The sequence below is a fragment of the Mustela nigripes genome, chromosome 2 (genome assembly GCF_022355385.1).
Source record: "Mustela nigripes isolate SB6536 chromosome 2, MUSNIG.SB6536, whole genome shotgun sequence".
NCBI classification, from domain to species: Eukaryota; Metazoa; Chordata; class Mammalia; order Carnivora; family Mustelidae; genus Mustela; species Mustela nigripes.
This window is the reverse complement of record NC_081558.1, coordinates 56,221,263-56,236,086: the sequence shown is the minus strand read 5'-3', so window position 1 is coordinate 56,236,086 and position 14,824 is coordinate 56,221,263. Positions and strand designations below refer to the sequence as shown.

Here is a 14,824-nt window from a genome sequence, read left to right as displayed (position 1 = left end):
GATGCCTGGCTCTTTAGAGAGAGAGGGAGAGGTCAGGGGTGTGACGCTGCTCATCCGCCCCTCCATCTGGGGCCGGGTGGAGGCCCCTGGACGCCAGGTGGGGAGAGCAGTGAGCTCAGCGTGGCTGTGGGCAGGCCCGTTTCTCATCACTACTCCCTGGGAGTGTTTCCTCTTTCCAGAGTTTTGACTTGTGGGGAAGGAAAATAGAAGCTCCCTCCTGGTGCCAAAAGCAACATTTTCTTTGCTTAAAGGTTGATTATAAGTCATGGACATTCATCTTTGTAATTTTTCACCTGCTTATGCTGGTAATGAGATTAATGGTTATATACATGGGGTCAACTCTCACCCAAGCTTTAAGGAGCTTTTTACTCATTTCATTTTTTTTTTTTTTTTCTTCTGAGGGAGGAGAGGGCAGGGAGGGGAAAAATACCCTGGCTGTTCTACTTGAAGAATGATTTTGCAAGTGTTTTCATGAGCTCATGCCTTTGGCAGTCCCCAGGGGCCAGTGAGCCTGTGAGGACACAAGGCTCCCAGCCCCTCTGTGTGTCCCACCTGGGTCCCGATGCTTGTTAGCACTCTGCACCCAGGATTGGCTCAGAGCCCCAGTGTCCCCCTGTACTTTGGACCCAGCTTCTCTCCTCTCCTTGGGGATCTCAAGCCATCTACCTGTGCCTTCAGCCTTGTCTGGCTCTCCCAGCACCAAGGACCCAGACCCCATCTCCTAACACATCCCTGGTCTCCTAACCCTTCTCCTCATGGCCAGCCCTGTCTTCTTACAAACCATGCCAGCGATTACATAGACTTCTGCCTCAAGGAAACGAAGGGAAATAAGACTTTAAAGACAGAAGCCAAACGTGACCACTTTCTTTCAGTAATTTGTGACTACTTTTCTCATCTTTCCCCTCCTTCCCATTTCTTCGGCCAACACCATTTCTTGCTCTTGTTTTCTTTTCCTGGACTACTATAATTGGCTTTTCTTTTAGAGAAGAGATTTTTAGAAAAATCTCTTTTATTGTGAAAAAGCATACATAAAAGAAAGTCTATAAACATCAGCATACCCTTGAGTGACCACTACCTGGGGGTATCAGGAGGACAGCGCCCACACCCAGGAGCTCCCATCAAACTTACCTGTGTCCCTCCACCCACCAGGTACTCATCACCAGACCTCTATGGTGGCCATTCCAGCTTGGCTTTTTAGTTCTGTCTCCTACATTTGTGATCCCTATATGATGTTGTTTAGGTTTTACCTGTTTCAGACTTTATGGACTGGAATCTTCCTTGGACTCCTTGGAAAGGATGTCTATAGTTCCTTCTTTTTTTCTTTTCTTTTTCTTTTTGGAGAGGGGTTGGGGGAGAGAGTGTGAGTTGGGGGAGGGGCAGAGAGAGTGGAAGAGAGAGAATGTCCAAATGCTGGGCCAGATCCCAGGACCCTGAGGTCATGGCCTGGGCTGAAATCAAGAATTGGATGCTCAACTGACTGAGCCACCTGGGCCCCACTTGTAGTTCCTTCTTGAATTCCCAGTATGCTGGACCTTGTGGTGACCCCTACTACCCTGCTGGAACAGTTTTTGCTAAATGTACTGGATGCTTTGTGGAGTTCCCTGGGGCACTGCACATGGGGGACTGATGGACCTCCTCTTTGGAGCTTCTCTCTCTCCTTGATTTTCACATCTCTTCTTTCATTTTTTTTTCTCCTTTTGCTTCTCACCTTACCATCTTCTGCTCGCTTTGTTCCCTGCATACCAGCCACAATGTGTCAAGCTGGTCCCTGCCCCCGGGCCTTTGCACATGATCTTACCGCTGCCTGGATGCCACTCCCCAAATCTTCGCATGGCCACCACATTTTTCCCTGGCAATTATCAGCTGAGATGTCACCTGTTCCATGTGGTTGCTCTGACCATTCCTTTTTTTTTTTTTTTTTTAAAGATTTATTGATTTATCTTAGAAGGAGAGAGTGCACAAGCAGGAAGGACAGAGGAAGTAGGAAAGAGAATCTCAAACAGACTTGCACTGAACATGGAACCTGCTGCAGGGCTTGATCCTAGGACCCTGAGATTGTGTCCTGAGCCGAAACCAGGAGTCAGATGCTTCACTGACGGCACCACCAAGGTGCCCTGCTCTGACCATTCTTGACAAAGAAGTGCTCCAATCCCCCTTATTCACAACACCCGTATTACCTTCTTATTCATTTGTTCCCTGTCTCTTCCCTCCACCAGTGTTGGCCCCATTGCCCCTTTGTTGGTTTTGTTCACTGCCACATCCCAGCACCTATAAAAAGAGGTGTTAGGTAGCAGGTGTGTGATGAATATCTAGAAGCTGAAGGACTCTGGCTGTACTCCCTTGGCTAGACAGACCTGGGTTCAAATCTCCATGCCTCCTCTTACTGGTGATATGCCCTCTGTCTGGGCCTGAGGTTCCCTATCTGCAGACCATGGTTTATAAAATAAACCTTGGGATATCTGGGTAGCTCAGTTGGTTAGGTGTCTGCCTTTGGTGTAGGTCATGATCTCAGGGTCCTGGGATCGAGCCCCATATCAGGCTCTCTGCTCAGTACGGAGCCTGCTTCTCCCTCTGCCTCTGCCACTCACCTCTGCTTTTGTCCTCTTTCTCTCTCAAATAAATAAGATTGTAAAAAGAAAATAAACCTTCCTGGAAAGCCTGGGTCTGGTGTTTGGCATTCCCTTGGCACCAAGGAAGTGATCATTGAGCATGAACCTAACTAACAGCTATAATTCCCACTCACATTTTGTGCCAAGAACAAGTTTATTTTTCCCGATGAACTAGATGACTTCCTCCGATCAGACAAGGAGTTCTGGGTCATCCTCTAATTTCCCTTCTGACTTTGGCTGCCAGGAAGCTTACAACCTAGGGGGAAGTATCTGGGGCAGCCCTTGTTCCCTGTGGAGCCTTCAGTGTGGGACCTTGTTTCCTCCCCTCTCTGTGCTCTTCCTAGTATTCACTTCTGGCTCCGCAGTGCATGTGTTTTTACTCATTATTGTAGTAAAATACATGAAATAGAAAATGGACCATCTTGGCCACTTTTAAGTGGACATTTTGGTGCCATTAAGCACATTCACGCTGTAGTACAGTCTTTCCCGCCGCCCATCTCCAGTACTTCCTCATCTTCCCAAACTTGAAACTCTCCCCAGGAAACAGCTCCCCACCTCCCAGCCCTTGGCACCCACCACCCTCCTTTCTGTCTCTATGAACTTGATGACTCCAAGGACCTCACGTGAGACCTACAGGATTTGTCCTGTGGTGCCTGCCTCGTGGCACTTAGTACATTGTCTGCAGTATCTGTCCACGCTGTAGCCTGTGTCAGAACTTCCTTTCTAAGGCTGAAGAATATTCCAGTGTAGGTGTAGACTGTATTTTATTCATCTGCTCATTGCTGGGGGGAACACCTGGGTTGTTTCTGCCATTTGGCTATTGAGAATAATGCTGCCATGAGCATGGCTGTACAAATATTATTTTTAGTATATACTTTGTTACCTTTCTGAGCCTGGGGTGATCTCAGACTGAATTATAAATTAAAGGTAGGTTTGGGGACATTTTTTAGGACTATACTGTTTCATTGGCTTCTGCATTTTGTATGTGTGCGTGTGTGTGTGCGCGCGCGTGCCTGTGTGTGAGAGACACTGTGGCCACTGCTGGTGTCCCATCTGGACCCTCTCATCCCCCAGATGCTTCAGGTGTTGGCTGCTAATGGCTCCCACCTATGTCCTTCTGCAGCCGCTTGCCCTTGGCCAACAGGCACTGCCTCCCACTACATGCCTGGAAAGTAATCCTTACCTCTTCACCCCACTGTGGTCCTTGGCCAGTGACTGACGGAGGTCCCTAAGTGGGACAAGTCCTGGGGTACTGGTCACCCTGCAGGGCTCCCCAGGAATCAGGCCAATGCTGGGCTCTAGCCAATACAACCTCTTTGCCAAGTTTTGTCCCCCACTAAGTCACATATACGAGAACCCATGTCAGGTTCTGCTTCTGGGCATCACCATCTATGACAGTGTGTAACTCCCATATTCCCCCCTGTGTTGTGTATCTTGTATAACTGTGGGATGCAGTTGGAATCGGATAGGACCAATACACTGTTGTCTACTAGGCCACTTGGGTAGTAGCAGGCACTTGCAGGGGGACAAAATTCCCACTGTCTGCCACTTAGAGAAAAGAGGGATCCTAACCCAGGAGACTAGGACATTCAGGAGGGGACGCCGGGCAGGAGGGAGCAGAAACTCCCACCTCCTCTGGGCCTCCCTCCTTTGGGCGTAGATAAGAGAAACCCAAGGCGCAAGTGGGTCCAAGGAGACAGTGAACCAGTGATGCCAGTGGAGAGTGAACGTGGACTCACCGTGGACCAGAGGGGCTCTGCTGGTAGGCCCTATCCTCTGGTTTTCCTTGAGATGATTGGGTCTATTCAGTGCAAAGTGTTCAGATTTTAAATGTTACACCACTAAACTGATGCTACATTAATGACATTGGAAGGTTAGAATATCAGCAACTGATTTCAAGAGGACACGTGACCCCCAGATGTGCCCTGTGAGCAGCCTCTGGTTGGACTTGGGAGCAGGGGGCAGCTGTTCTGGGCAGGCTTCTGGGAGGAGCAGGGCCCAGGTGGTCCTGATGACTCACATGTTTGTGACTGGTGTGTCTACAAGTGCCTTGTATGTTTATTTCTTCTTTCCTTCCCCTGCTGCTTGAAAGTCCCAGTGATTTGTTATAGATGTGACTTGTTTAAAAGAGAGATCCCCTGCAAATATTTAGAAAGTATTGAAGCCATACCAGCATCAACCTGAGCTTTTCCTCTTGTCTGGGGTTGCCCTGTAAAAAATGTGGGATGCCCAGTTAAATTGGAATCTCAGATACACGATGTCTAAGTACATCCCCTGTATTGTGCAAGACGTACTTATGCTAAACATTTGCACATTGCTTATCTGAAGTTCCCCCATAACTGCGTGTCTTGTCTTTTTATTTGCTCTCTTTGGCAAGCCTGTTCTTGTCGGGATCAGAACGATCAGAGGACTGGGGAAGGGAAGCATTTCCTTATCTTGTGGCTTGATGCTATGTGAAGCCAGACCCCACTTTCGATAACAGCACTGGTGATGAATCTGGGTCTCCTGGGGCCATGTGGGGAGGGGTTGCAGCATGGCCTTGCCAACCCAGAAAGTTCTCATCCTGCTCTGCTCTGGATGGCAGCTGTGGGAGGTGGTGGCACCTTCCTGCGGGGATACGTGTTTGAGTTTTGGGGTGGCAGTCCTGAGGGCGGTGGAGAGAGGAGCTTGTAGCCAGAGCAAGGGAGGGTCATTGAGGTTCGAGCAGCACCCCAAAGCACCTCTGACTTTGCTATGCCAGAGATCTCCTTCCCTGACGAGGTCCACACCCTGCACCCTGGGGTGGGGGGTGGGGAGGAGAGTAGGCCCTGTCTCTGGGGGGATGCTTCCTGGGAAGAGACCCTTCCTGAGTGTGCACCCACCCCCATCCATGAGAACCTGAGCCCAGGCTACCACAGAATCCCCACTGCCCCCGCCCACAGCAGGTGTCCCATTAACAAAAGACCAAAGCTATTAGCAGCCTGGATGGTGACCTTGACCAGCCTGCTGGTCCTGCCTGGAGCCTGCTCCAGGACCTCCAGTTCTGGAATTCAGGGACTCACTCCATGGAGCTGGATGCACTCCCAGATATGAGTGTCGGTGGCTCCCTGGCCTTCAGTCCCACCTCCACACCCGTAGTGGCTGCTTATTGTGAGGAGTGGCAGACGGAAACCCAGAATACCAGAAAGGACATCAGGCAGCCATCATCTAGATTCGACAGTTGCAAACATTTGGATGTTTTGCTTTTGACTGCTATCCATGCTGAAATATGTCAGGGCATCTCATAGGCATGATGGCTAAATAAAGGATTAATAAACAAATGTGAAAGTATTTGGTGGCCATCACACCTCACAGAATGATCGGCTGGTCCTCAGGCCATCCTGGAACCTTTCAGTGAGCAGAGACAGCTAGCTGGCTTATTGGTTTGTTCACACTGGGGCCGATTAGGAGCCCCACACGAACTGGGCTATTTTATCTCAGACCTGTGTGGGTCTAGAGCAGCCTCTCCTCTGTCTGCTTTTCCTATGTGCTGAAGCTGTGGGTGACATGTGTCCTGTGGAATGTCCCCCAGCCAGATTGTCTGCTTAGATCCCAGTGGTTTTGGTTACCTATCGCTCTGTGACCAACATCCCCGACCCCTGGCAGCTGAGAGCAACAACAGTCACAACAGTCAACAGAAGTTGGTCAGAAATTTAGGCAGGCCTTGGCTCCTTCAGTGGTGTTCACCTGGCCTTCCGGGTGGATGGGGGCCTCCAGAATGGACTCACAGACCCAGGGTTGCAACCAGGAGGAATGGATGCTGGGCTCCTGTGGTCCCACCATCAGGGTGCTTACATGCCTTTCCTGGTGACTCTGTGCCCTCAGAGACCCAGGTGGAAGTTGCCAGGCCTCGTACAGGCAGCTCAGTATCCCCACTGCCAAATTCCCCTACTTGGAGCAGTTGGGAGTTCTGAGTCTCACTGGTTACATGACTCCCCAGGCCCATCCCTCAACCAGTTGCAGTGAAGGGGGGATGAGCTTTGTGGATGGGCTGGGAGTGGTCATGTGGCCATGCCCCCCTCACCATGGAGCTGGGTGCAGGAAGAACCCCCGCCCTGAATCCTCCCTCAGGCTGCTGGGGTTCCTGCTTCTAGAAGGGCCCTGTTAGGACATGGGATTCTTTTTTTCCTTCAGCTAGACCTCAGGCACTCATAGTTGAGTTAATTACACTCCTCAGCTAATAACACACTATTATCTTGGTCTCTGCGGGGTCCTGCTTTTATTTTATTGGTCGGTTTATTCCCATTATCTCTGTTCCCCGTGCCATTCCATTTGCCCACTATGGCAGACTTCCAGCTCTGCTCAGTGTGTATCTGTTTCCCTGTGTTTTGCAAATGGTGTGTTTTACTTTGGGCATGTGTATTTTTACTCCACATGAATGGTGTTGGGCTAGCTTTTTCTATTTCTTACCTGTTCCACTTCGTGTTCTAGTTTCAAGGTCCATCCGTGTTGCTCTGTGCACAGCACATCATGGACTTAGCATTCTCTGGGGTCCTCACAGGGATGTGTCTGGCAGAGTCCCAGCAGGAAAGGGGATCGAGAGGAGTGGTTAATGAAGATACCTAGAAAAGAGATATGGGCAGAGTTGGGGGGAACTAGGGGACATGTTTGGAGTCATGGTTGTGGGTGGGGAGCCCTTAGCACCCTGGGCCTGCAGGGGTGGGGATGAAATCCTGAACACAGTAGGGTCACCCTACTGGAGTCCTAGCCGTCGCTGGAGGGGCAGCCATCACCAACCCCTGCCCTCGGGGGAAGGGGGGTGGGAGGTGGGGAATAGATACCACACCCTTTGATCTCCTATCAGTGGCTGCCATTGAGGGGTGCAGGATCCTCCGGGATGCAGGCTGGAGAGGTCAGCCTCCCAGGTGCAGAGCAGGGTGGAGGAGAAGGGCGGGGAGTGGATCTAGGACAGGGAACAGCATCAGGGCCTGCGCCTGCTCGGTCCCCACCTACCACTGGACGAGTACCCAGTGACCACTATGGGCATGTGGATCTCTGTAGATTTCTTTGGATAGCTCACTTGGCAGGGGGACGCAGCGTGTGTGCGTGGCATATGCTTGTGGACATGACTGCATAGGTAGCCCTCTCCAAGGTGTCCGCTCCCTGGTCACACGGGGCAGTCGGCCTTGTCATAATCACAGTTTTGTTATTGTGAATGTACATACATTATTAGCCAGCTTGCCAGTGGGATGGGTGCAAGGCAGAAGCTGTGCAGGTTTAACTGCCTTTCCCTGTTCCCTGGAAAGTTCCCACCTTGGGAATGTGTGACCCAGCCTGCCAGCACTGGGCAGCCTGGCAGGAGGTTCTTTGTTTGTGACCACAGTCTGGCTGCTGGGGTTCCCCCCTGCAGGGAGGTCAGCCTCCATTTCTCAGCCCCTCCCCTTTGTGGCTCCTCTTTTTAGATTGCAAGGGGGGGGATGTCTGCAGAAGCCAGGTGTGAAGGGGGCCACTTGCTGTGGGGGCCATGGGAAAATAGCAGCTGGAGTCTCCAGGAGGGACATGTCTGAATCTGAGAACCAGCGATGTTGAGATTAGGCCCTCCAACTTCTCACCTGTGTGTTTCCAGCCCCACTTGCTTATGTCCAATGACAGGGAGTTCACCTCTTCCCCCTAGCAGCCTGGTCTAATGCTTGACCTGGAGAGAGCTTTGCCCTTATGGAGCTCTGTGGAGATCTGTTCCCCTCCACCCTTCATACACACCTGTAGGTCCTGCCCTGCCCCGAGTGGCCGTGGAGATGGACCCGGGCTTTCTGAATTGCTTTTCTCCAGGTGAGCCACCCTCAGGGGCCCAGGACCCTCCCCAGTGGGCCACCTTCTCTGAATATATCTGCGTTTGTCCCACCCTTCAGACAGCACCAGAAGGCTCTGGTGCAGTGTGTCATGCACCCTAGACTTCCATTCTTCTAGCTGGAGACCACAGTGGAGCTGGGGGGACCCTGAATTCAAGCACACCCAACCATGTGTAAGTCAGCGATAAGGCTACATAGGCTCTTGGGAGAGCAGGAGCCCATACCCCGTGTGATTATCTCAGTGTGGCTCAGGCTTGGTGGTTTTCAAGAGGAGTGAGAAATTTTCTCTTCTTTTTTAGAAACCTGAATTTTCATGTGAACATTTCCAGTTTGTAAAGGCTGGTTAACTAATTTAAGACTAAAACCCACTGTGTGGGACAAGCAAAACACAAGAGTTGGCTGACAAAACTCCAGAACCCGTAGGCCCTCTGTTGTGATCCGAGGTATGCTGGAGCCTCTCCGTGGTACACAAATGCAGAAACGAGGCTCAGAGAGGACAAGAGCCTTGTTCAGGGTTGCACAGCAGATGAGTACACAAAGCCAGGGCCTCGGGTTAGGGTGATGGGTGAACCCAAGATCTAGAATCACCTCGATGCAGGCAGAATATGATGCTTGGGGTGGGGAAGGTCCAAGGCCAGGGCACCCAGGGGGTTGAGAGGAACTAGGGGACCAACTTGTGGGAGAATGTGAGGTGGAATGGAGTGTGGCAGGGCTGACTGGGAACAAAGTTCCTCTGGGAGAAGGCTGCCAGCCTGGTGGGCATATTTGCATCTTGGGGATGCATTGTTAAAGGTTTGGCTCTTGGTTTGTAAAGGTTTTTTTTTCTTAAATGACACTATTTAGAGTGGACTCGGGCTGCTTTCGGGCCTTCATGTCCCACCATCTCCAAGTAGAGGGTCGTTGACCTGGTCAGGGGGGATCACAGGCCCCAATTCTCCTAGATGCCCACCAACCTACCTCCTGAGATGGCTTCTTAGCTGGGGGATGGGGAAGGTGTCCTTCCACATCTTTACGAAATTCATTTGGACTTTGCTTGGGCTTCTCAAATTTGATGTGTCCCAAACTGGGCTGCACATCCCTCTGATGAGGGAGCAGGAGGCTGACTGAGGACAAAGCAAAAGCTGGCACCTTGCACCCCCTCTCCACCTACTCCCCTCAGTAATATGTGTGCCATTCCTCAGCCACCCCTGGCTGCCCTAAAGGAAAAGCAAATAGTTAACTTGCAGAGATCACAGTCCTGCAAGCCAGGAGTCTCCCTTGGTTTACCAGTGTCCTAGAGATTTACAACAAAGAAGCTATCTAGCAATAGCCCAATTTCCAGAGGCAAATAACTCAGTTCCTCAAGCCCTAAATAAAGTTAAATTTCTTCTAAACCCAAATCTCACGAAAAAAGACGCTTGATAACAGAAATGTGAATGGCTTGCCAAAAGACAACATTGATCTAGCAGCAAGACTTCCCGTATCCCTGCACCTTGTAGGCCCTCTTTAGCATATGAAAGCTCCGTTGAAATCTCCCTTTTCCTCACCTTCCCCCAACCGCAGGGTACATAACCTGCCATCCCTCACAACCCCAGGCAGCAGCTCTTTCTGCCCACGGGTCCTGTCCCCGTGCTTTAATAGACCACCATTTTGCACCAAAGATCTCTCAAGAATTCTTTCTTGGTCATCGGCTCTGGACCTTACTCCACCGAACCTCACCTAGGTTCTAGAACTTTATCACCTCTGCAGGCCTTCCTTTGGAAGCCTCCCCTGCCTTGGGAAGCCAGAGCTCCATCCTTCCAGGTCCCTGGCTCTCCCAGACTATGGTAACTTTCTGCTGTTCCTCATCTCCCACCTGCTCATCCTGCCTCAGGCCTTTTACACTTGCTGTTCAGTGGCCTACAGATGGGCCTTTACCTCAAGATATTCACGTGGTTGTCTCCTTTGATTCACTCAGGTCTCAGATGAAGTGGCAGTTCTTTAGAGAAGCCTTGCTTGATCATCCTGGCTAAAATGGGCTTTCCCGCAGCCCTAGTCACTTCCTATTCCACTTCCTTGCTTTCTGTCATTTATTTCTTCATTGTCCTTGTTACTGCCGGGTATTCGTCATCTGGGCTTTGCTGTGGGTGTATTACTTGCTTCCCCACATCAGAGACTCTGCACTGGTGGAATGGCCATGGAGCTGTCTTATTTTTGGAGAAGCCCCCAATTCTAGAGGTGCATGGCACATAGGACCTGTTCAGTCCGTTCTGGTTGACTGGCTGGCAGAGGCCGACCTCCTTGTCTCGCTGTGCTGGGTGCTGAGTCACTGTCACTGCCCTCCTCGACTCAGGTCCTTGCACTCCACTCCAGTCCTGTCTGCTAGCCCTGTCCGGGGCATTGCTTGGGGGAGGGGGTTGGGGCGGGGTGGATGCTTGAGCCTGAAGCCGCTTTCCTCTTGACACAGTGGTGACTCTGCTCCCTGCTCCCTCTCTCCTCTTCTCAGAAACTTTTATGAAGTTATTGTTACATTGTTTGAATGTTGAAATGTTTGAAATTATAATATTTATAGGTTTAAAATGACAAGTACTTAAAATGCTAGAGAAGCCACTTTATTGTTTTTTCTCCCCATCCCCCACCCCCCTTTTTAGAAAGCCAGACAATTTTAGCAAAGCCACTGCAAACAATAGCTCAGCCTCACTGCGGTGGGTGGAGAAGTAGCCGGTGTCTGGGAAGGGAGGGCAGGGTGAGGGCGGTTCTCACTGGGATTGGGGCCCTTTTCTTGCTGGAGCAGGGAAGCCTCCACGGGGCTCGGGGCCATGGCGTGTTGGGGTCAGCTGCTCTCAGGTCCCATGGGCTTTGCAGAGGAAGAGCTGAGTGGGGTTGTGGAGGGCAGGGAGGGCATCTCCCAGGGCAGATGGGAGGTGAGGCTGGGTCTGGGGTGGGCCCAAGGAAACAAAGAGAAGGGGTAGAGAGTGGAGAGCTATTCCTGAGGGAGAGTGGACAGAACATGGGGATGGGGTGTTAAGGAGAGCAGGTATCTAGAAAAGTTCTGGGAATGGTGGTAATGTTCATGGAGGGAGCTGAGGACATTAGCAGGAAGCCCCTTTGAGGCTAAGCTTGTAGTCCAAGGACGGGGGGTGTCTCCTGTCGGGCGGTGTTCCTGAGCCTTGCGGTCTGAGGGCTCCGGTGGGGGGCTTGGCTGGCTGCGCCGTGGCCTCAGAGGGGGGTTTGTTCCTGCCTATCATCTATCTGACCATATCCTCTGGCTGGCCGCCCAGCCTCTCAGTGGATGGCTGGGGATCGAGTGGGACTTCTGTGGGGAGAGAAATCGTTTGGGCGATCGTGTGTGTGTGTGTGTGTGTGTGTGTGTGACTTCCTGTGGCGTCCTGGCATGTGGATGAGCCTATGTGTGAGATAGCGTGAGTAGCTGTGTATGTGAGAGACCACGGTGTCTGTCACCAAGGGTGTGAGAGACCAGACATATGCCCTGAATGAGTGTGACTGAGTGAGGGTGCAGGGGTGCGTTTGGGGGTGCTGTGGGGCCGTGGGCAGGAGGCTCCCACTCAAAGGGCCTGTGTCACAAGGCGGGGGGGGTGGAGGGGTCAGCATCCCCAAGTTGGGGTCACGTTAATGACTGTGCGCCAACACCTGGGGCATGTGAGCGATGGTGGTGCGTCTGAGTGGACATGTCCAGGAGCGTGCGCACGTACCATCCAGTTGGGGGGGCACTATCCTGCCACATGCGTGTGCTGTACTGGGGGCACTGTCCAGCTGTGTGTGTGTGCTGTACTGGGGGTGCTGCCCAGCCACGTGCATGTGCTGTACTGGGGGGGCTGTCCAGCCGCGTGTGTGGTGGCCCAGGGGCGCTGACAGCTGTTCTTTCCTGTTCCCACAGAGCCTCGCAGCAGAGGAGGCGGTTCAACTGAAGGCAGCCCTTGAGCCGGCTGTGGGAGCATGGCGTGGCCCCGGGAGCCCGTGTTGGCCTGGCTGGCCGTGGTCTTGGCCATGGCCCTGGCCCTGGGCCCAAGGGCTGGCGCGGCAGCCCCAAGGCAGGACTGCACGGGCGTTGAGTGCCCACCGCTGGAGAACTGCATCGAGGAGGCACTGGAGCCGGGCGCCTGCTGCGCGGTGTGCATGCAGCAGGGCTGTGCATGTGAGGGCTACCAGTACTACGACTGCCTGCAGGGTGGCTTCGTGCGTGGCCGCGTGCCCGCCGGCCAGTCCTACTTCGTGGACTTCGGCAGCACCGAGTGCTCCTGCCCACCGGGCGGTGGCAAGATTAGCTGCCAGTTCATGCTGTGCCCGGAGCTGCCCCCCAACTGCATTGAAGCTGTGGTGGCAGCCGACAGTTGCCCGCAGTGCGGCCAGGTGGGCTGTGTCCACGCTGGACGCAAGTATGCTGCTGGCCACACTGTCCACCTGCCGCCCTGCCGGGCCTGCCACTGTCCTGACACAGGGGGCGAGCTCATCTGCTACCAGCTCCCTGGCTGCCGTGGGGATGCTGGAGGTGTGCCTGCGGCTGCCGTGGAAAACTTCTCCGACACGGAGGAGGGGGACCCCGAGCGACACTATGAAGACCCCTACAGCTACGACCAGGAGGTGGTCGAGGCAGAAGCTGCAGCAGCCCTGGCGGCCGAGCTCCAGGCAGGTGCCGGGGGCCCGGCTGCTCTGGGAGGTGGCAGTCAGCCATCCTCTGCCCTCCAGGCCACCCCCTGGCCAGCCGCCCTCCCTAGGCCCACGGCAGCTGCTGCTCTAGGTCCCCCGGCCCCCATGCAAGCCAGGAGAGTGACAGAGGACAGCCATGGCGAAGGGCCGGAGAAGACCGAGGAATTGGTCATCAGGGAGCAGCCGGCAGTAGGTGGCCCCAGGGGGCTGGATGAACCACCCATTCCAGGCCCAACTGGGCCTGGTCTCCCTGTCCAAGAGGACAAGGCAGAGGCGAGGGCAGGGCCTGAAGAGAACTTAATCCCGGAAGCCCAGGCCACCCCTGACAGTGCTGGGCAGGAGGGAGCCGTGCCTGTTCTGGGGTCAAGCACAACCAGTGTCCCCCCATCACAGGGCACACCGAACTCTCCTGGGGGCACGATGAAGCCCAGCATCCACACCATGCTGACCCTATCTCCCCAAGAGGCAGCCTGGGTCCCACCCACACAGGAAGTGCCCAAGCAGCCACCGGTTCTGCCCCATTCTCAGCCAGAGGAGGACACAGACCCCAACTCTGTTCATTCTATCCCCAGAGGTGACCATGAAGGTAAGAACCCATTCTAGTTCCTCCAGGGGCACTTAGCCCAGGGAAAGACAGCCTCAGGGCCCTGTTAAGGCCCCCAGCTCTGCAAAGTTGCCTGGGGCCAGGGAAGCTGGGTCTGTGGGGCCAGGCTACCCATGGTCAGCCCAACCCCCACACTGTAAGGCAGGGGGCACTGAGATGGCGCTTTCTTCCCAGCTGCACTCCTGGGGACAGAACGGTGGGTAAGGGTGAGGTCCCTGTTGTGGTAGGTGCTGGGCTACCTGGTGGGGCTATGGTTGAAGGGCTCTTAGGTATACCTTCTCAGGGCTAGAGTTCCTCAAGGAAGGTTCCAGCTCGGGTGCAGGTGGGGCCCACTGGGATCCATGGGTGCCCTAGAAGGAAGTGAAAAGTTTCACAGACCTGGTCCAGCTCCATCCGCCCCCTCCTGACAGTAGCCTCGGGTCATGGCTGTGTTCTTGGTCTCTGAGCTGATAGCAGAAGGGACATGGTCTCTCCTGGGGGCTCCCTGTGAGAGCCTAGGACCAGACCTGCCATGCACGCCAGCCAGGGTTCCTGTTAACACACACATCGTTCTTGTCCCTGCTCTGTACTGCACCTGCCGGGGCTCCCACCTACTCAGAATAGAAGCCAAAGCTCTCTCCAGGATCACAGGCTCTGCCCTGGTCAGCCCATGACCTCCTGGATCACCTCTCCATCACCCTTTTCTTAGTCTCTTCTGGCTTCTGTTAGAAAAATGCCAAAGACTGGGGGGCTTACCCCACAAGCATTTATTTCTTAAAGTTCTGGTGGCTGGGAAGGCCAAGATCAAGGTGCCGGCAGACCTGGTGTCTGGTGAGAGCCCACTTCCTGGTTTGCAGATGGCCATCTGCTCATTGTGTCCTTGCATGAGAGATGAGGGTGCATCTCACTGAGATACACAGAGAGGGAGCAAGTTTTCTTGTGTCTCTTCTTGGAAGGGCACTGATCCCATCATGAGGGATCCACCCCCATGGCCTAATTATATCCCCAAAGGTTCATCTCCACATACCATCCCTATCAGGTTTTTAAAAAATTTTGTTTATTTATTTGAGAGAGAGCACATGAGCAGGGCTGGGAGGGGCAGAAGGAGAGGGAGAAAATGAGTCTCCATTGAGCAGGTTGCCTGGTGCGGAGTTCCATCCCAGGTCCCCGGGATCATGACCTGAGCCAAAGGCAGATGC

At 53.4% G+C, this 14,824-nt stretch overlaps 1 protein-coding gene and 1 long non-coding RNA gene across 7 annotated transcripts in view; one reads left to right on the top strand and one right to left on the bottom strand.

Annotated features, from left to right (window-relative positions):
• FBLN2 (fibulin 2) overlaps positions 1-14,824 on the top strand; it is an 84,183-nt gene that overhangs the window by 14,480 nt on the left and 54,879 nt on the right. For 3 of the 6 annotated variants that reach the window (XM_059390408.1, XM_059390404.1, XM_059390405.1), the window contains one exon: positions 12,273-13,628. In XM_059390408.1, coding sequence (XP_059246391.1) covers positions 12,332-13,628 — 1,297 coding nt within the window. In that variant the 5' untranslated portion in view covers positions 12,273-12,331. Of the gene's footprint in view, positions 1-11,187; positions 11,222-12,272; positions 13,629-14,824 lie in introns of those variants that run through there. The other 3 variants (XM_059390409.1, XM_059390407.1, XM_059390406.1) reach the window with 3 other exon arrangements.
• LOC132009902 (uncharacterized) lies at positions 4,739-10,605 on the bottom strand. Its single transcript, XR_009402086.1, has 3 exons — positions 10,313-10,605; positions 7,038-7,189; positions 4,739-4,818 (listed from the first exon to the last, which is right to left on the bottom strand). It is a non-coding gene; the product is annotated as an uncharacterized LOC132009902 (long non-coding RNA).